The sequence below is a fragment of the Theropithecus gelada genome, chromosome 1, assembly GCF_003255815.1.
Source record: "Theropithecus gelada isolate Dixy chromosome 1, Tgel_1.0, whole genome shotgun sequence".
NCBI lineage: Eukaryota > Metazoa > Chordata > Mammalia > Primates > Cercopithecidae > Theropithecus > Theropithecus gelada.
The window spans coordinates 152558672-152581326 of record NC_037668.1 but is presented as its reverse complement, the minus strand read 5'-3'; the positions used below and the strand labels follow the sequence as shown (position 1 = coordinate 152581326).

The 22655-nt window shown below is 38.5% G+C and overlaps 1 protein-coding gene across 18 annotated transcripts in view; it reads left to right on the top strand.

Annotated features, from left to right (window-relative positions):
* The window catches only part of RPS6KC1 (ribosomal protein S6 kinase C1), a 211396-nt gene that overhangs the window by 31399 nt on the left and 157342 nt on the right, over window positions 1-22655 (top strand). For all 18 annotated transcript variants that reach the window (XM_025398029.1, XM_025398036.1, XM_025398099.1 and 15 more), the window contains one exon: window positions 21807-21922. In XM_025398029.1, the coding sequence (XP_025253814.1) occupies window positions 21807-21922 (116 nt within the window). The remainder of the gene's footprint in view (window positions 1-21806; window positions 21923-22655) is intronic.

Below are 22655 nucleotides of genomic sequence, written 5' to 3'. Positions count from 1 at the left end.
TGTAAGCCTCAGCCAGCTCAGTAGAAGCCAAAGCAACAGAAGGGTTTAACTTGAGATTTGTGGCTATCACTTTTGTCTAATTGAGTAAACCCCAATAAGAGTCATAGGTGACCCCCCCCCACAAAAAAGTTAAAAGTATATATGCAGAGAGACTTTCGTCTCCCCCAAATTTTACTGGCAGGAAGGCTAAAAACAACGATGAAGCCACACACCTTGCTCTTTTTCATCGAAAAGGAGGTATGACTCAGAGGGTGGAACCAGTAGCTCAGAGGGCAGAGCCATAGCCTTGGAGAATTTATTCCTAGCCTGTGAGCCTTAATCAGAAACTTCTAACATTTGCCCTGCTTTGTTTTTTCAGAATTACTATGGACCCATTGATTTCTTTGGGGCTTGCATGTACCCCCCTTTTTGTATAGGAATGTCTATAGCAGTTATTCCATGCCTATCCCACTGTTGTATATTGAGTGGGTAGAGGGGAGATAACTTGTCTATAGTGTCACAGGTTAGGAAGATTGTACTTAAGGGGCTCCTCCTAGGGAATGACACCTGAAGAACCTCAATCACACATGGATCTGACTTACATGATGAGATCCTGGACTTTGAATTGCTGCCATAATGGGATGAGACTTTTGGGGACCTTGGGAGGAGGGTGAGGAGATCTTGTATGTGGGAGGAGTGTGAATCTTTGAGGGCCAAAGAGTGGTCTGTGTTGGCCAGCTTCCAAGATGGCCCCCAGTGGTCTCTGTCTCCCGATATTTATGTTCTTGTGAAGTCGCCTCCCACATTGAACCAGGACTAGTCTGTATGACTAGTAGCATATGCAGAAGGGATGTTATGTCACTTCCAGGATTAGGTTATAAAAAAAGACTGTAGCTTCCATCTTGTGTGCTCATGCTCCCACCTTGCCTCCAAGTGTCATTACATGTTTTGGGGAAACTGGTTGCTGTATGGTGAGAACACTCAGGCAGCCTGTGGAGATGAGGGATGTTTCAAACTTACAGAAAGTTGCAAGAAGAAGAATAGTACAAGAACCCCTGTATATTTTGCAGCCAGATTCACTTAGTGTTAAGCTTTTATCCCATTTACTTTATCATTTGCTGGTGTCTCTCTCTTTCTCCTTCCCTTTCTCCCTTTCCCTCTCTTCCTCTGTCTCCTGTCTCTCTCCCTCTTCCTCTCTCTCCCCCAGCACACACATATAAAATATATGCACATAATTTTACATTATTTTAAGTTTTAAATTTTTAACTTCTCTTTTTTTGAGGCAGGGTCTCACTTTGTTGTCCAGGCTAGAGTGCAGTGTCACAGTCATGGCTCACTGTACCTCGACCTCCAGGGCTCAAGTGATCCTCCCACTTTAGCCTCCCTAAGTGCTGGGATTACACGTGTGAGCCACCACACCTGGCCATAATTTTTTAATGAGTTATTCCAAATTATATTCCAAATTTCATGTCCCTTTACTCCTAAGCACTTCAGTTCTTCACTAAGAAAAGGGATATTCTGAAGTTCAGTTATCAATTTGAGTAAATTTAATATTGATACAATACATTTTTATAATTTACCATCTGTATTCCAATTTTGTTAGTTGACCTTTTAATGTCATTTTTCTTCTTTCTGGTATAGGATCCATTCTAGGATTGGTATTTTACTTAGTTGCTGTCTTTAGTCTCTAATCTGGAATGTTAATATAGCTGTTTTTTGTTTTTCATTATATTGGCATTTTTTTTTTTTTTTTTTTTTGCGATGGAAGTCTCACTCTTTCGCCCAGGCAGGACTGCAGTGGCGCTATCTCGGCTCATTGCCAGCTCTGCCTCCTGGGTTCAAGCCATTCTCCTGCCTCAGCCTCCTGAGTAGCTGGAACTACAGGCGCCCGCCACTGCGCCCGGCTAATTTTTTATATTTTTAGTAGAGACGGAGTTTCACCATGTTAGCCAGGATGGTCTCAATCTCCTGACCTCATGATCCACCTGTCTTGGCCTCCCAAAGTGCTGGGATTACAGACGTGAGCCACTGCGCCCGGCCTATATTGGCATTTTTGAAGAATACCTTCTCCCTCTCTATCCATATCTTTTTCCCCGCTTTTAAAGAGAGTGATCCTCATTTTAGGTTCTCTGATGTTTTCTCATGTTTTGTTCTAGGTTATGAATTCTTCTTGGCTGGATACTACATAGGTGTCCTCAGAGTATCTCATCTGAAGGCACGTGATGTCTGTCTGCCCCTCATTAGTGATATGAATTTATGTCACTTGGTCAAGGTATTGTCCAGGTTTTCTACTATGTTAGTTTCCTGGGGCTGCCGTAACAGATTACCATAGACTTGGTGGCATAAAACAATGGAAATTTGTTTTCTCACAGTTATGAAGTCCAGAAGTCTGAAATCGGTACCACTGGGCTGAAATCAAGGTGTTGGCAGGGGATGTCCTCTTTTCAGAGGAGAGACACTATTCCTTGCCTCTTTCAGCATTTGGTAGCTGCCTACATTCCTTGGCTTGTGGCAGCATTAGTTTAGTCTTCAGGGCCCTCAACTTCAAGCCTCACTCTGCTGCATCTTCATATTTCCCTCTTTGTGACACTTCCCTCTGATTTTCTTATAAGGACATTGTGAGACATTTAGCGCCCATCCAGAAAATGCAGGATAATGTCCCCATCTTGAAATCCTTCATCATATCTGCAGATTCTTTTTCCAAAAGTAATATTTATAGGTTCCAGGGATGGGCTTTGGGGGACCATTTTTCAGACTACTATATAATGTATATTCATTTTTTTTTCTTTCTTGAAGCTAATAAGTAACCTTTGGGGAGACATTTGTAAGGTCATGAAAACATCTTGCTCTTCTACAAAATTATCTCCTGGATTTAGCATCCATTGATGATTCTTGCCTAACCCAATGTTTATATGATAGTTACAAAATAATGATTTTCCAATTCCTGTACTCCACCACCTTGCTATTACCCTTCCTTCTCCCTTTATCTGTGTCTGTGTTTATGCATCTACGTTTCTCTTTGTATCTATACAGCTGTGTATCTGCATCTGTATATCTATATATTGCATCCATGAATCTGTCCATCTATCCCTGATTGATCTGGACTCACTTATCTTTTTTTTCCTAGTAGTTTAGAATTCATTAATACATTTAATTATTTTGATGCACAAATTGTCCCAGCTTTGATCAGTAGGAGCCCTTTTAAGCTGGATTCTGTGTCCTTGTAACTTCCTCTCATCCTATTTTCTTTTTTTTTATTTCAGCACTTACTATTTTTAGGCATAACAAGATGTTCAGTGCTCTTCTTGAGTTTATTCTGCTCCTGCCCCGAAATCTGCCATTTCTTCAAGGAACCCTGGTTGCTTTTTGTGGATAATGGTGTTAAAGACTATGCTGCTTCTCAGTTTATTGTATTTTGGCTCCAAATCCAACCTTCATTGCCTTGTTGGACCTCCTTTTCCAGCTGGTATGGATGAGCTTAGTCAGTAGAAGGTGTTGGATGGACACTGTAGGAAGTAGGGTTTTGGTGTGCTTCTGTTCCTGTTTGCTCTGTGTTGCCAGTGGCATGTGTGGGATGCCTGGTGGTACTCATCCCCTAGGAAATTTTGTTGTCAGTTACTGGCTGTGGCTCCTTAACTTCCTGGATCTGCTGGCACCACAGCAGAGTTTCCTGCTTGCCATTCTCGGCCTGTAGTTCCTTGCCCCTGAAGTTTGACCCTCCTAGTATTATATTAGAACAGCTATGTCAGGGGCAACCAGTGGGTTACAGCCACATTGCCTCCAATGAGATCTGAATTCTAGCTTTGGGGAGGAGGCGCCTCTTTCAGGTATTTCCTTTGGTTCTCCTCCTCAACCTAGGCATTCATAAGAGTTGTCTTTTATTTCCTCTTAGTAGTTAATACTTTGTAAATAGTTAATACTTCTTTATAAGACTCCCTGTTCAAATTGCTGTGTGGATTTCATTTTCTATCTGGACCCTAGCTGCTACTGAGATCACTATCTGGTCAGTAGGTATGCTCCTTGCAACTTGCTTCTAAGCTTCTTTTCAACAGCCAGAGTTAGGAAATGTAATACATTTATCTATATGCATAGGTATAGTGCACACATTTAAACATACCTCTAATAATTTTCAAACCTCATGTACATATATGTATATGTGTACGTGTATTATATAGACATACATATATTTTAGAATTGTTTATAATACCTTTAGTGAAACAACATTTTATATGTTCAATTATATATTTAGTTCTCTTTGTACTGTCCTCCCACCCCCTGCTTCTGGGTTTCTGGTCTTGACTAGAAATGTCTCCCAATGCCTACATGTTTTACAAGATGATTATTACAGTAATAATTTTAAAAAAGTTTAAAAAATGATTCTTGAGGAATTTATATTTGAACAGAATGTCAGATGATGTTTCACTTTCCCTTTTTTTTTTTTTTAACAGATGAACTTATAAGATCACTTGTTAGATAATCCACCTTTTTCTCAAAGAAGTTGAACTATTATCTTTGTTATGTATAGACTTCATATGAGTTTTCACTAATTAAAGATTTTCTCTTTTGTGGCATTTATGTGTCTATTCTTATATAAATACCTATTTCTATATCACATTGATTTTTGGGCAGTGGCTTTACAGAGTATGTTCTGATAGCTAATACCAGCTGTATTTCTCATCAACATTGGGGAAATGGTTGCCTTTCAAGATCAGTCTGGAGTTCGTGGGGCTCCTACAGTGATAATTCTTGGTTCTAAGAGGCTGTGCCAGTTATCCCTTTATTGCTTCTTAGCTTCAAATCTCTTCATTTCCTGCTTGGTTAATGGTAGGATTCTTTCAGTATTTTTTCTTTATGGTGAATGCATTGTTAAGCTTAGCAACGGAGGGCACTCCATTGCTAAGGTTCCAGGGATTGGCTTTGGGGGACCATTTTTCAGACTACTATGCAATGTATATTCATTTTTTTGAGTATAGAGGGCTTGTCTTCCTTCTTCCAGAGTCCTATGGATTTTTTTTTCTTGCTCTTTTTGCATTGTTGCCAGAGCCATTCTGCCTTGGCCACGCAATCTCTTGGTAAGCTTGCAGGCTTAGCCCGTTTGGTGATCACCTAGCTAAGGACACCAAGGTGCCACAGGCCTATTGGAGACTGAGTTACTAACTCTCTGACTCCTTCTGTGTACGTGGATTTGTCTGTGTATCTGCCCATCAGCTTTGGCCTGCTAGCACCCTGCAAAGTTGTTTTCTGTGTCCCCTGTTCCCCCTCCCTGGCAACAGATTTTGAACCCTGGACCTGGTTGCCCTTCTGGAGAGTGGGCTCCTAATAACCCCCTCTCCTTCTACATGCCTGTCTGCTAGCCTTGGCCTGCTTTAACCGCAGAAAGTTGTTTCCTGTGGTCTTCCCACTGCAGATACTAGGTACCCCAGGACTTGCATTATCTTGCTGGTGAGTTCGTTCCTCACACCATGACTGTGTGCTCACCTGCCAGCCTTGGCATGCTTGAATTCTGGAGGAGTCTTTCCTGCTTTTCTGGCAACTGTGGTTCAAGGTTGGCCCAGGGAACCTAGCAAACTTTTTTTCCATCCAGTGGCTGCAGCCACACCTTCTCTACAGAGATCCGAATCCCACCCTTGGAGAAGAGTTCCCCTTTCTAAGTTGTTCCTTCTTTGGGTATTCTCCCTCACCCTAGGATATTCTTCAGAGTTCTCTTTTTACCTTTATTGTTACTCCACTCTAATGACTAAAAATTTTTTTTTTTTTTTTTGAGATGGAGTCTTGCTCTGTCGCCCAGGCTGGAGTGCGGTGATGTGATCGTGGCTCACTGCAACCTCCACCTCTGGGTTCAAGCGATTCTCTGACTTCAGCTTCCCAAGTAGCTGGGTTATAGGCTACCATGCCCAACTAATTTTTGTATTTTTAGTAGAGACGGAATTTTGCCATGTTGCTCAGGCTGGTCTTGAACTCCTGAGCACAAAGTGATCCGTCCACCTCAGCCTCCCAAAGTGCTGTGCTGGTATTACAGGCGTGAGCCACTGCGCCTGGCCTCATTTTTTAATATTAAACTTTTCCGTGTTCAAATTACTGCGTGGTTTCTGTCTCTTGGTTGAACCCTATATTGATACTCTGATTTAGGAAGAGTTCTGAATGATCTGAAGTGATTCTGAATAACCTGTTTCCATTGGCTGGTAGTCTACACGGAACAGAGGTTTCTCCAGGCTGATTGCAGGATTACAATAGTCACTGAACTCGACACTTGCTTCCTCAGAATGTTTTACGTTTTACACCTCCTTGAGATTTGGGGACAAGATACAGAGAATCTTACATAGTATAACAACATCAGTGGCATTTGTGCCAGAATGAATGATCATCAAAAGCTTATTGCTACAATTCTTTAATTTTAACAAATATTTAATAGTAACAATTTATGATTTTTTAATATCTTGAGATATACGTAGTAGCAGTAACTTGGGCACATAATAGAAAGAAAAGCATTTATATCTTCTTATGTGAAAGCAATTGAGGGATGTGGGCAACAGGTCAATAGCAGTAGAGCCATTAGTTTTGATGGGGTCTTCAATCCATTCTGTTCCGCTACCAAGCATTAGGGAGTTTGTGAACTCTTATTATTGTAGGCTGTTAGCATGTGACTGCCTGCTTATGGCCTTTAATCTTATACTCCATGGTGCTTCACATTTCTGTTTTCTCTTTTAATTACTATCCAATATCAATGGTTCCTTACTTTTTTTCCTTGATACCTTTCCTATTTAAAAGATGTATGTGCTGTTTGCCATTGCAACTACTACTGCTTTTGACCACCATTTCGCTGTTTTTTTTTTTTTTTGAGATGGAGCTTCGCCCTTGTCACCCAGGCTGGAGTGCAATGGCGCACTCTTGGCTCACTGCAACCTCCGCCTCCCGGATTCAAGCGGTTCTCCTGCCTCAGCCTCCCAAGTAGCTGGGATTACAGGCACATGCCACACGCCTGGCTAATTTTTGTATTTTTAGTAGAGACGAGGTTTCACCATGTTGGCCAGGCTGATCTTGAACTCCTGACCTCAGGCGATCCACCTGCCTCAGCCTCCCAAAGTGCTGGGATTACAGGCATGAGCCACCGCGCCTGGCCCCATTTTGCTGTTAAGGTGCCTGGCAAGCATGTTTACATGCCAAAAATCTATTACCTCATACTTTTATTTTGCTCAACTTATTTTTCAAGTATTTATATGTCAGGCACGGTCCTACATGCTGAAGATACATTCATAAGACCGAAGCAGTCTCTGGATCATGTAGCTATTAATAATCTTTGACTAATTTCAGTCCAGTCATCAATTATCTAGAAATTTTATGGGCCCATTTAATTCAAGAAGCTTTCTAAAAATTGGCACTGAGGATATCATGATGCAAACAGCTCCTCTAAGAAACTTAGAGTCTATGGTTGAAGAAGTGAGCATTGGATCCAGAGTTGAGAAAGAGAACTGTTTCAGGATGTAGTATTCTCACTGTCAAGTTTTTAAGACTTGTGGCACTCTAAATGTGAAGATGAAGATAATTTTAAGAAGTCATCAGTCTGAGGAGTTTTAAGAATCATGGTTCTTAACCTACAGCCAGTATTGTTTTCTTGTGTTCTAAAAGTAAGAACCCTCCTTTGCTCTTTAATTATAATTTTCTCTGTTTCTCTTTGATTCCGTGACAACACCCTAAGCTGCGTGATCCAGAGACTGCTTCGGTTTTATGAATGTATCTTCAGCATGTAGGACTCTGCCTGACATATAAATACTTGAAAAATAAATTGGGCAAAATAAAAGTACAAGTTAAGATTTAAAAGGTAGAGTAGTTATAGGTGATGATGTCATCGGAAGTCAATCCCAAGGCCAAAATTAAAATGTTTGATTGTATCTAGTATGGAGCAATAGATATATAACAGGAAGAGTATAAATTCACACAGTTTCTTTGGAGGGCAATTTGAAATAAACCTTTTCTATTCTGTTTTTAATTAATTTTTATACACATCTATTCTCATGTCTACATGGGAGATATGTATCAATGAGTATTAGATGTTTTGGTCTTAGAATTGCTCTTTATATTCTTAAAAATTATTGAGGACTTCAAAGGACTGTTGTTTATATGGGTTATAGCTATTAATATTTACCATACTAGAACTTTAAAAAAATGTATTAAATAAAATTTAAAAATATACTACATGTTAACATAAAAGGACCTTTTTATGAAACATGATTCTTCAAAGCAAAAAAGAAATAGCAAGAAGAATACTGTTGGTTTACATTTTTACAAATCTCTAATGTCTGGCTTAAAAGCAGATAACTGGATTCTTATATCTGTTTCTGTATTCAGCCTGTTGAGATACGTTGTTTTGGTTGAAGTAGATGAGTAAAATTCGGGGTCACACAGATAATGCAGTTGAAAAAGGGATTTTTTTTTTTTTTTTGAGAGGGAGTCTCGCTCTGTCGCCCAGGCTGGAGTGCAGTGGCATGATCTCAGCTCACTGCAAGCTCCGCCTCCTGGGTTCATGCCTTTCTCCTGCCTCAGCCTCCTGAGTAGCTGGGACTACAGGCATCCACTACCATGCCTGGCTAATTTTTTTGTATTTTTAGTAGAGGCGGGTTTTCACCATGTTAGCCAGGATGGTCTCGATCTCCTGACCTTGTGATCCGCCCACCTCGGCCTCCCAAAGTGCTGGGATTACAGGCGTGAGCCACCGTGCCCGGCCCGGGAGGAGGGTTTTAATACCATTTTCAGATAATTAAAGGTATTCTTTGATACACCAAAACGATGTGTGGTAATTTCATGAAGGCTAGTTGCATTGTGGAATCAGAACCCTATAAATGAACCTTTTGTACTTTGTTACATTACAATCCATTTGTCTGTCTTAGATTTGAATATATCTTTTACCTGGGCATGAGTTTGTAACATCACGTATTGGTCATTTGAAAAATGTTGGTTTCCTGAATTATGCAGATTTTGTAAATGCTTACCCATTTTATTATACAGTGTTAAAAATCATTAATATCATCACAGATTTCTAAGGAAGAAATTTTAAAGTATTGGGAAGCTGTCAAGCTCACAGTGGTTTGACAGCTTGAATTTTATCACTGATAATAATACTGTTGGTTATTTTCCTCGAATTGTTAGCCCCATGTTTATGTTTGAGAAAATGTCTGTCAGATATCCAAATCTGAATAGTTATAGTTTGTTTCATTTCACAGAATTTAAAAAAGAAATGTTCTCAAGGGTTGAGATTTAATAAAGTTAATAATTTTTACTGCTTTATCAAGGACATTCGAAGTGAAACTGGCATGACTTTTTTTTTTTTTAAATATGAGTGAATGGCAGTAAGGAATATAATGATTGCAAGTAAGTTTACTTTGGTGCTGTTGCCTTGATTTCATGCTAAGAGATCAGTTTTATTACCATTGCTTTTAGACCATCAGTGCAAATGTTAGTACAATAAAAAAATGCAACTGCTTTTGTAGTATTATTATGAAAATAGTTTGACCTTGTTGATTGCCTGAAAGGCCCTTCAGGGACTACCTGCAGTCTGTGGATGACTCGTAGAGAACACATGTGCACACATATATACCCATACACAGTGTGTTTATTGCAGCATTCAGTAGAAGAAAACTGAAAATTGAGTGTTTCTCAATCTATGATTATATGGATGTGCCATAATTTAGCCAAGTAATAGGATTCTGGGGCCGTTTGAAATACACCTGTATGGGCCAGGCACAGTGGCTCACTCCTGTAATCCCAGCACTTTGGGAGGCCGAGGCGGGCGGATCACGAGGTCAGGAGATCGAGACCATCCTGGGTAACACGGTGAAACCCTGTATCTACTAAAAATACGAAAAATTAGCCGGGCGTGGTGGCTGGCGCCTGTACTCCCAGCTACTCAGGAGGCTGAGGAGAATGGCATGAACCCAGGAGGCAGAGCTTGCGGTGAGCCGAAATCGCACCACTGTACGCCAGCCTGGGCGACAGAGTGAGAATCCGTCTCAAAAAAAAAAAAAAAAAAAAGACACTTGTGTGGAACAATGTCCAAGATATGTTTTTAAGCTAAACAAAACAAATGTTGCATATAATGATGTTTGGTAAGATCCTGTGTATGTGTAAATAAATATATTTGAGTCATACCTATACACATTTGTATAGTGTCTGTCACCTCTGAAGGAATGGTAGGAGGGATATTTTTACTTTTTGCATCGCACTTTGTATACTGTGGAATGTAGCACATTTATCTTTAATATTGGAGGATACATAGCTGGCTTCTTAAAAAAGAAGCTTGTCACTGGGTGAAAGAGACTGGTTTTTAAATTGGTTGAAGTTCTTAGCTGTTGTTATCAGCTGCTAATGGATTATCTTAAACTTTTCTCCACATCCTTCCATATTACAGAATGAAAGTTTCTTATTAATCTTAATAAGTAAGCAATTTATCTCTTTTAATAAATGGTACAGTCCATTTGTAATATTTGATAACTGTAATGAACCTTGTAGGCAGCAGCTGTGGTTGTGTGGAAGGAATTGTTGGTTAATAATTTTTTTTTTATGAGGCGGAGTTTCGCTCTGTCACTCAGGCTGGAGTGCAGTGATGCCATCTCGGCTCACTGAATCCTCCGCCTCCCGGGTTCAAGCAATTCTCCTGCCTCAGCCTCCTGAGTAGCTAGGATTACAGGTGCCTGCCACCGTGCCCGGCTAATTTTTGTAGTTTAGTAGAGATGGGGTTTCACCATGTTGGCCAGGCTGGTTTCAAACTCCTGACCTCAGGTGATCCGCCTGCCTCAGCCTCCCAAAGTTCTGGGATTACAGGTGTGAGCCACCGCACACAGCCAATCATCTACCTTTTTATAGGTCCTCTTACATTAGTAAGTAAACTTCAGCAGCAAAGGAGTCCTATTGTAATTTTACATATCATCGAGCTGATGTAGTTATTGTTCTAATGGTATGGTGAGAAGTACTTATTTTTTGCAGTCAGATAGATTTAGACCCATATCTTTTGTTAACTATTTACCACCAGTGTGATCTTACACAAATTAACATCTGAGTCTAGTATTGGTATGGTAAGGATAATACCTTACTGTTGTGACAATTATATCTGTATTATATTTAGCTCCATGCTAGATGCATATCAGCTAATGTTAGCTCTTACCTGTTGCTCAGTGAGTTTGCCATTCCCTAACATGCCTTACTCTCTTGTGTCTCCTTCTTTAGTTTTGTGTTGCTCCACTGTGGAGTTTCTGGTTAGGCTTTCAGAAGATGTCTCTTCTAGGAAGTTTGCCATGCTGCTTTTCAGCTGAGTTAGCTGTTCACCCTTCCTGGTTATTCATCTCATCAGTATAGCACTTAACTCATGTATTTTTCTCCATTTTGTTTTTAAATTGACAAAATTTCAAATTTATGCTTCATCCCCCACCAAGAGAGTAGTATAGTGAACACATATATACCTTTTTTTCCCCAAATTCACGGATTGTTAACATTTTGCCACGTTTTCTGCATTTCAGTCTCTATGTGTGTGTCTCACATTTTTTCCTGAACCATTTGAGAATAAAATGCAGACATTATGATATTTCATGCCTACTCCCCATATTTCTGCTATGATCATAATACCGTATTGCACCTATGAAATTTAACATTGATGCAATATTATACAATAGGCAGTCCATCTTCAGATTTCTGTAGCTGTCCTTGAAATGTCCCTTTTAGCTTGTTTTTTTTGTTTGTTTCATAATCATGCCTTTCTTGGTTTGTTTCTTTAATCTAGAATAGTCCTTATTTTTTTTCTTTTTGATTTTTCATAACACTGACATTTTTAAAGAGCGTAGAACAATAGTTTTGTCAGTTTCACAAGCTATATCTGTCTGATTGTTTTCTCATGAATAGATCATTGTTTGTTATATCTGTCATCAGAGTATGACTTCCTGTGAGAAAGAGACAGGCAGCTCCCAATAGCTAAGAACTGGCCAGGCACTATACTGGTTTGACCTTGGTGTTTCTTAGAGTTGGCCTGGAATTCACAATTAGGCTGTGTTGTTCTCCGATTGAACACAAACAATTTCATAGAACATGAACATTAGACAAGATCACTCCATGTCCTTGGATGACAACAAAAACAAGACCATCCTGTAGTCATGTCTGAACACAGACAAAAACATAAACATCGTTCAAGTCACAAAAACGATTAAATATCCTCATTCTGGTTATAATGAATGACTACTGCTTCTTTATAAATCAGCCGTAGCCTTGCTTCATTTTTCCTGCTTCATAGTAAGGTATATTAAAAATCATAGAATCATAGAATTAGAATTGAGAGAATCATAGGATTACCTCCACTTCCTGACAGCGTCCAATCCAGGGCAGAACCCCACGTTCTTGAACCCTTCCCAAAAGTAGCTAACACAGTCCAAAGCCCTGTAAGTCCTTTCCGATACCCTCTTGGTGAAATGCCCCAGTGTTCCCAATGGTATGTATTCTCCTTAGTTGCAAGAAGTAATAAATTCAGCTTGTTTAACTACAAGTATGTTCCTGGTGCAGTTTGGCTAGAGAGAATTTAATGCAGAGAATCTTGACCTCTCTTTCTTTTTACTTTGTTAATGAACTTTTGATATAGTTAAGATTCGTCAGCGTTACGCTTTTCTAGATAATTTCATACTGGCCAAGTATAAGTTTTAGTTCCATGAACTAGCTTTTGATGACTAACATGTGCATTTTAAAAAAGTTGTAAACTCTGCTATTTAGGAGTTGTTCTAAATAATAAAAACAACATAGGGAGGATTCCAAAACAGGTTATAAATCAAACAGAGAGGCTTTATTTCTAGTGACTAATGAGCTTAGTTAGAATGTTTGGATTTAATTCCCTCCTCTCCACAGCTTTTAATGAACCATTGTTGGGTGATTGGGGGTGGGGGAGTGGTTTATATATATTATACACACACACACACACAAATATATAGGTATACCTCAGAGATATTGTAGATTTGGATTCAGACCATCACAGTAAAGTGAGTCATACAGAATATTTTGGTTTCCCAGTACATATAAAAGTTGTGGTTTATACTGTACTGTAGTCTGTTAAGTGTGCAGTAGCACTATGTCTTAAAAAATATACATACCTTAATTAAGAGATACTATATTGCTAAAAATGCTAATTTTCATCTGAGTCTTCAGTATGTGGCAATCTTTTGCTGGTGGTGGGTCTTGTCTCCATGTTGATGGCTGCTGACTGATCAGGGTGGTGGTTGCTGAAAGTTGTGGTGGTTGTGGCAATTTCTTAAAATAAAACAACAATGAGATTTGCTGCATCCATTGACTCTTCCTTTCACAAAAGATTTCTCTGTAACATGTGATGGTGTTTGATAGCATTTTACCTGCAGTAGAACTTCTTTCAAAATTGGAGTCAGTCCTCTCAAATCCTGTGACTGCTTTATCAACTAAGTGTATGTGACATTCAAAATCCTTTGTTGTCATTTCAACAGTGTTCACAGCATCTTCACCAGGAATAGACTCCTTCTCAAGAAACCACTTTCTTTGTTCATCCGTAAGAAGCAACTCCTTGTTCGTTTAACTTTTATCATGAGATTGCAGCAATTCAGTCACATCTTCAGGCTTCTCTTCCAGTTTTCGTTCTCTTGCTATTTCTACCACATCTGCAGTTACTTCCTCCACTGAAGTCCTGAACCCCTCAAAGTCATCCATGAGGGTTAGAATCAACCTCAAAAATCTTATTAATGTTGGCCGGGTGTGGTGGCTCATGCCTGTAATCCCAACACTTTGAGAGGGCAGGGTAGGTGGATCACTTGAGGTCAGGGGTTCGAGACCAGCCTGGCAAACATGGTGAAAAATTAGCCAGACGTGGTAGGGCACTTGCCTGTAATTCCAGCTACTCGGGAGTCTGAGGCAGGAGAATTGCTTGAACCTGGGAGGCGGAGGTTGCAGTGATTTGAGACTGCACTACTGCACTCCAGCCTGGGTGACAGCATGAGACACTGTATCAAAGAAAAAAAAAAAAAAGTTGATAGTTTTACCTTCCCCCATGAATCATAAATGTTGTCAATGGCATTCAGGATGGTGAATCCTTTCCAGAAGGTTTTCAACTTATTTTGCTTAGATCTGTGAGATGAATCACTTGTATGTCATCTCTAGCCTATGAAATGTATTTCTTAAATAATAAATAATAAATCAATGTTGGGTAATTGCGGGTGAGGGAGAGGCTTATATATATTATATACACACAGAAATATATAGGTAAATAAGGAGGATTGAAAGTACAAAATTACTCCTTGATCCCTTGTACTGCAGAATTGATGTTGTGTTACCTGGCATGAAAACATCATTAATCTCCTTGTACATCTCCACCAAAGCTACGAGTGAACCAGATTCATTGTCAGTGAGCAATAATATTTTGAAGAGGCAGGGCGCAGTGGCTCACACCTGTAATTCCAGCACTTTGGGAGGCCAAGGTGGGTCTATCACGAGGTCAGGAGTTCAAGACCAGCCTGGCCCTGTGAAACCCCGTCCCTACTAGAAATACAAGTTAGCCAGACATGGTGGTGTGCACCTGTAATCCCAGCTACTCAGGAGACTGAAGCAGGAGAATCACTTGAACCCGGGAGGCAGAGGCTGCAGTGAGCTGAGATCACACCACTGCACTCCAGCCTGGGACAGAGTGAGACTGTCTCAAAAAAATTTGTTTTGAAGGGAATCTTTTTTTCTGTGCAGTGGGTCTCAACAGTGGTCTTAAAATATTCAATAGACCATGCTATTAACAGATGTACTGTCATTGAGGCTTTGTCTGTTGATGGAACACAGGCAGAGTAGATTTAGCCTAATTCTTAAAGGCCCTAGGATTTTCAGAATGGTCAGTAAACATCGGCTTCAACTTAAAGTCATCAGCTGCATTAGCTTCTAACAGAAGACTCAGCCTGTGCTTTGAAGTGTTAAAACCAAGCATGACTTCTCCTCTCTGGGTATGAAAGTGTTGGATAGCATTTTCTTGCAAAAGAAGGCTGTTTTGTCTCCATTAAACATCTGTTCTTTAGTGTAGCCATCTTTGTCAATGATCTTCGCTAGATCTTCTGTATAACTTGAAGCAGCCTCTACAGAGCAGCCCTTGCCGCCTCACCTTGCACTTTTATGTTACGGTGATGGCTTCATTTCTTAAACCTCATGTACCAATCTCAGCTAGCTTCCAACTTTTCTTTTGCAGCTTCTTCACCTCTCTCAGTCTTCATAGAATTAGAGAGTTAGGGCCTTGCTCTCGAGTATGCTTTGGTTTAAGGGAATGTTAGAGCTGGTTTACTTTCTCCATATCAGCAATAAGGTTGCTTCACTTTCTTATCATTCATGTGTTCATGGGAATAACGCTTTTAATTTCTTTCAAGAACTTGTTTTTTGTATTCACAACTTGGCTAACTGGTGCAAGAGGCCTGACTTTCAACATTTCTTGGTTTGTGTTATGCCTTCCTTACTGAGTCTTGCTCTGTTTCCGACGCTGGAGTGTAGTGATATGATCATGGCTCACTGCAGCCTTGACTTTTGGGACTCAAGCGTCTTGCCACCTCAGCCTCCTGAATATCTGAGACTACAGGGGACTACAGTCATGCTACAGGCATGTGCCACCATGCCTGGCTAATTTTTTTTTTTTTTTTTGTAGAGACGGAGTTTCACCCTGTTACTTAGGCTGGTCTCAAACTCGTGGGCTCAACTGATCAGCCCACCTCAGCCTCTCAGATTATTGGGATTATAGTTGTGAGCCGCTGCACCCTGCCTTATTTCTAGCTTTTGATTTAAAGTGAGACACCTGTAACTCTTCCTTTCACTTGAACACTTAGAGGCCATTGTAGAGGCTAGTTGGCGTCCTTTCAATATTATTGTGTCTCAGGGAATACAGCGGCCTGAGGAAAGGGAGATTGGGTACAGCTGGTTGGTGGAGCAGTCAGAACACATACAACATCTATCACCTAAGTTTGCGTTTTATATTCTTGTGGTTTGTGGTGCCTCAAAACAATGTTATTGTATTGCAAATGCCAGTACCAAAGATTACTGATCATAGATCACTACAACAGATATAACAATAATGAAAAAGTTTGATTGTGACATTTACCAAAATGTGACATAGAGACATAAAGTGAGCACATGCTGTTAGAAAAATGTTGCCACAAATCTTCAGTTTGTGAAAAATGCAGTATCTGTGAAGAGCAGTAAATTGAAATTCAATAAGATGAGGTATATAATGTTGCACAGTAAACTTTGGGAACAATTTGTTCTGCATTTTCTGTGTTTACCTATAATTTTTCTACTCTGTTCACAGGAAAATAAACATTGGTACTATGAATGGAAATTCAAAGCTACAGTAGGAGAAGCACCTGATTATGATTTCTCATGTTGTCACAGCCTTTCAAGTGAAATTTTGATTATGTTGAAGGATACACAAGTACAGAGTAGTTGCAAGGTTATTGTCTGTCATTAGGATGACTATTGAATCTTGCTGCTACTTTTTTGAAAATTTTCAAATTAGGTTGTCTTTGTTAAATATATTAGTTGTAGAAATTATTTCATTAAAATTCATCTGTGTTTTTTCATTTATGCTACCAGTACTATTTTTTCTCTTTGTGGTGGACTTTATTTACACAACATTTTATTGTGAAAATTTTCAAGCATATAGGCAAGTTGAAAGATGTGTACAGTGACATTTTGCTATATTTTCTTTATCACATATCTCTCCATAATCTGTCTTGTTTTTATGCATTTCAGCATGAAGTGCAGATACCAGTGTCCTTCACTCATAAATACTTTAACATATTATCATTAATAAGAGTTCAATATTTGTTTACATTTTGTTTAGATAAGTTTACATACAGTTAAATGCACAAATCTTAAGTGTCCCATCGTATGTGTGACAAACATACATCTATATAACCCAAACCCCTATCAAGATACAGAGCATTACCAACACCTAAAAGTTTGCTTCTTGCCCCTTCCCTGTCAATCCTTGTCCTCAAGCTCCCTAGAAGGAACTTTTTCTACTATATATTAGTTTTGTACGTCCTGGATTTTAAATGGAATCATGCCGTACAAACTTTTTGTATCTGGCTTCCCTCCTGCAACATGTTTTTGGGATTCATCCATACTATTGTGTTCCTCAGAGGTTCATTCCTTGTTATTGCTGTTTGGTTTAAATGTACCACAGTCTGTTTATCCACTGTCCTGTCAATGGGCACCTGGAATATTACCAGTTTGGGGCGATTTTTAAGTAAGTCTATGATAAGCATCTTTATGTGGATATATGTTTCTCTTGGGTAAATAGCTAGGAATATAATTTCTGGATCATAAGATAGGTGTATGTTTTATTTTATAAGAAACTAAGAGACTTTCCAAAAGTGCTTGTGTCATTTGATATTCCCATCAACAATGTATGAAATTTCTGGCTGCTTCACACTCTTACCAACATTGGGCATTATTAGCCTTTTTAATTTTAGCCATTCTGGGGCATGTGCAATGGTATCTTATTGTGGTTTTAACTTTCAGTTCCTTGATTACTAATAGGCTAAAGATTTTTTCACATGCTTATTAGCCACTAATACAACCTTTTTTTTTTTTTTTTTTTTTTTACCTGAAGTATCTGTTTACATCTTTTGCCTATTTTGTGGGGCTGGAGTTCTTTGTATATCTTAGATACCAGTAGTTTGATGTTTTGCAAATGTTTTCTCCCAGTCTGTTGTTTGTCTAATTCATGTGTTAATGGTCTCTTAAAAATTTTATTATTATCAGGAAATGGGAAAACATTGTTTCTTTTTAGATTCAGCAGGTACATGTGCAGGTTTGTTACCTGGGTATGTTGTGTGGTGTTAAGATCTGGGCTTCAAATGAACTTACCACCCAAATAATGAATATAGTACCCAATAGATAGTTTTTTAACAGTTATCTCCCTCTTTCCATCCCCAATTTTGGAGTTCTCAGTGTCTGTTGTGCCCATTTTTGTGTCCATGTGTACCCAGTGTTTAACTCTCACTTATAAGTGAGAACATGTGGTATTTAGTTTTCTATTCCTGTGTTAATTCACTTAGGATAATGGCCTCCACCTGCATCCATGTTGCTGCACAGGACATTATTTCATTCTTTTTTATGACTGTGAAGTATTCCATGGTGTATATGTACCACATTTTCTTTATCCAGTCCGCTGTTGATGGGCACCTAGGTTGATCCCATGTCTTTACTATCATGAATAGTGCTATGATAAACATGAGAGTGCAGGTGACTTTTTGGTAGAACAATTTATTTTTCCTTTGAGTATATCCCTAGTGATGGGATGGCTGGGTAAAATGGTAATTTTATTTTTAGTTATTTGAAAAATCTCAAACATGCCTTCCACAGGGGCTAAACTAATTTACGCTCCCACGAACAGTTTGTTAGCATTCCTTATTCTGTGCAACCTCGCCAGCATCTGTTATTTTTTGACTTTTTAATAACAGCCATTCTGACTGGCGTGAGGTGGTGTCTCATTATGGTTTTGATTTGCATTTTTCTGATGATCAGTGATGTTGAGCATATTTTCATGTTTGTTGGTTGCTTGTGTGTCTTCTTTTGAGAAGTGCCTGTCTGTTCATGTCCTTTGCCCACTTAATACCATTCTTCTGTTGTTATTCTGAAGTATTTTAGGAACAAAGAAATGAGCATGTTCCTTTATCGTATTTGTTCTGATGATAGGATTCAATGTAATTGAAGCTTACTTAATGCATAACGCTTTATTTTTGGTTGTGCACTATTCTGAAAAAAATGTCTTAATTCATATCTGCTTGTCAAAGTTTAGTGGAATAGAAACAATAAATCAATAGAAGTACAAGAAGATATGCTTTTGGCATTTATTCCATTGCTTAAGTGTTTTACTTTAGCTGAATGGGGAAGATTAAAGCCTCTAATTTTTTTTGTATTTGTTTCAGATAGAAATAAGATCTTTTTAGGGTACTATTAAATATTAAGAACACTTTCGTTAAGATTTCTCAACAAGTAGTTAATGCATTTAAAGATATTCTCAGGTAGTCTAGTGGGTCGAAGCATAAAATAATGTGTGCATTTTCTGGGTTACTGTTCTAAGCTTTTAGATATTTACGCAATTATTAATATTAATTTATAGGCACTTGAATTTACTTTTTTAAGGGATAAATATGTTGTACTATAATCATAAACACTGATTCATACTTTCTTATTTAGGCAAAATAAGGAATAATGAGCATTTAATCTAGCTGACCAGTAGATTTTTTCCTAAGATTAACTCATTTAGATTGTTTTCAAGCCAGAGAATTGGTTTTACCTATTGGGGCTCTTGCAAATTTGTTTCTAGATAATATTAGTGATAGGTAAGTGAGTAGTGTCATTTTAGATTTGGTATTGTTATTGGGAGGGTTGAATTTAATTGTTGCACTTGAACTGAGAACTAACAAAAACAAATGTAGCATAATGGATTATGTTGGGTTTGGTTATTTGTGAGAAACTTAAGATAGAAGTCAATTTCTTCCTCATGGCAAAAGGTTTGGAGGTAGCCTCAAGCGTGGCAGCTGCACAGTGACCCGGAATCCAAGCTCCTGTCTTGTTGCCCTGTCATTTTTTAATGAGATGTAGTCTTGCTATGTTGCCCAGGCTGACTTGAACTCCGAGGCTCAAGTGATCCTTCTGGCCTCAGCCTCCTGAGAAGCTGGGATTATAGGTTTGCACCACTGCACCCTGTTTGTGTCATTTTTAACCTTCCACTTCTTGGTTCTTCTTGGAAGGGGGAAGGGACGAAGAAGAAAAGGAGAGAGAGGTTGTATGTCATTTGTCTTTTAAAAAGATTTCTGGGAAGCTACAGTATAACTTGTTTATATGCTGTTTGCCAGAACTTAGTTTATGTGTATGCCTAACTGCAAAGCAAGCTGGCAATTACAGTTCCCCCCCCTCCACCCCCGCCCCTGGGCTGTCATGTACCCATTTGAATAAAAATTGAGGAAGAAAGCAAGAACACATATTTGGATAGCAGTGGACAGCCTATTCTATAGTAAGTAAAGCAGTATACAGAATGTTAGGAATCCTCTAATTGGCTGCCACTTGCCTGCTGACCTTTATTTGGTCCTAGGCTCTTTCAGGACACTGGTAAAAGTTATAGACCCTATCCTTAGAAAAATGCACCTGTGTATATATATATATATGCATGGAATTCTGTGAGATTATTGTCTCTGGAGCCCATCCATGAACCATTGCCTAAGAGGTTGTGTATGGATCCACTGTAAAGATTTCCTGTTATAGGCTGGGTATGGTGGCTCATGCCTGCAATGCAATCCCAGCACTTTGGGAGGCCTAGATGGGAGAATCACTTGCATCCAGGAATTCAACATTAGCCTGGGCAGTGTAGTGAGACCCTCCCTCTACAAAATAATTAGCTGGCTGTGGTGGCATGTGCCTGTAGTCCCAGCTCCTTGGGAGGCTGAAGTGGGAGAATTGCTTGAGCCTGGGAGGTTGAGGCTGCAGTGAGGTTGAGATCACTCTGGGTGACACAGTGAGACTGTGTCTCAAAAAAAAAAAAAAAAAAAAGAAGATTGTCTGTGATAACATTTCACTCTAAGTCAATTATTTATTTATTTTTACATGGCTTTTAAAAGTTTTTGTTATTCACTCACACAGTCAATAAAAGTTTGCTAGCATGCTCTGTATTTTAGTCACTATGATAGAACTTGAAGATTCAAAGAACTGTAATATGCTGTTAAATGCTTACTGTGTGCCTGGCAGGGAACTGGGAACCTTAAGTACATTATTCATTTCCTACATTTTACAAATAAGGAAATAATCTGCCTGAGATTTTACAGCTAGTGAATGATAAAGGTAATATTTGAACTCAGATCCTTTTAGTTATCATGAAATAGACACTTAACCATAAGCATGAGACACACTGGGCAGAGGATATTTTAGTGGTTCAGTTTCACTTGCCAGTCATATAGGCACTTGCCTTGCCTATATAACTAGGAATCTCTTTATGCCTCAGTTTTCTGTTAATACTCTGCAAAGGCACTTAAAATGTTTAAGTATGTGATGATGCTACTTTTCCAATTTTGTATTTTTTTATTGCAATCAGTATGATACATGGCATATGATAAATGTCAACTGGTAATCTAATCTAAGAGGACTACAAAATGATCATATTTGAAAATGTCTTATCAGCATTCAAATTGTATATATCATTTAAAAATTCTATGGAAACCACCTTTTGATCACCTTGTAAAGCAGAACTGGCTGGTGCTGTATGTGTGTTCTTTTTTTCTCACAAGCATGCTGTTATGTATGCTGACAGCATCACACATGGAATTTAGCATAAAAGCTTTTTGCTTCAAGCTGAGGTTTTTGACCCCATTGATAATACAGATGTTCTCATAATTTCCTCTCTTCAGCCCCTTTATAAATCAAAAAGAGCAGAAAAGGGAAAATTATATGAGTAATTACAGTATTAGATTACTATAGAAAACCATTTCACTTCTTTAAAATTCTCTTTTCAACTTTAGTTTCAAATCACCAGCTTCTTCAATGGTAACTTTCTTAAATTGACAGGCTCTAAATTATGAACATACCGTTTATTTATCAGTTGACACCTTTGCCTCTTGTTTTATCAGAAACATTTTCTTTTCTAGCGAGAGTACTGCTGATTCTAATTGTAGAGATTAGATTTGACTTCAGAAGTTTGCATAATAAGCAAAGCAACTAAGTGATAGGCCTGCTGCTACTTTCTGATCTGTGGACATAAACTATCATAAACCAGTTTTTGATCATTCTTCCCTTAAGAATTGATTCTTATTTAATTGTAGGGCGATTTGATGAAACTGTTATCGAAGAGAGAAGACAATGTGCTGAAGACCTGCTACAGTTCTCTGCCAATATTCCTGCTCTTTACAATAGTAAACAGCTTGAAGATTTTTTCAAGGTTTGGTAGTCTTTCTGGAATATTTTCTATTTTATTAAATACTTTTGTTTTGTAATTCATAGTAAAGTAAAATAAAAAATACCATTTACTTTTGAATTTCGTTATTCACTATAAAAGTAGAAATTAATAGCTCTATAATAATGCTTATGGCATATCTCCTATTTCTTGTTTAGAAATTTATGCTTTTTTTTTTTTTTTTTTTTAAAGGAACTGGTTCTGCTCTCTTGCTTAGCCTGTTGTTCAGTGGCCATTGACAGGTGTGATCATGGCGTACTACAGCCTTGAGTCCCTGGGCTCAAGCCTCCTGTTGCCTCAGACTCCCGAGTATTTTTGATTCATGGATCTTAAAAAATTGATGCAAAGAGCTTAGAGATTATTTAACTCACTCTGTCATAATTGAAATACTTTAAAAAAATGAAGTATCATGAAACTCCAGTACTTACTTTACTTTTTGAAGTGTCTTTCAGTGGCAGATTACTCTTGGAATATAAGCCACTGTAAGTCTATATTAAATTTGTTATAATTGTATTGTCTTGGATAAAGATATAACAAAAATATAAAACTGCACAGTTTTAGAGAGCAGACCAGTGCAAATTATATTGCTGGAGATCATTAGGTATTAGTGTTTTAAGTTCCTAGACATGTGATGCTTTCTTTTAAGTTTTCTTTTTTTCCCCACCATTTTAAATAATAATTTTCTAATTTATTTTGAACTGAATCGATATATGTTGTC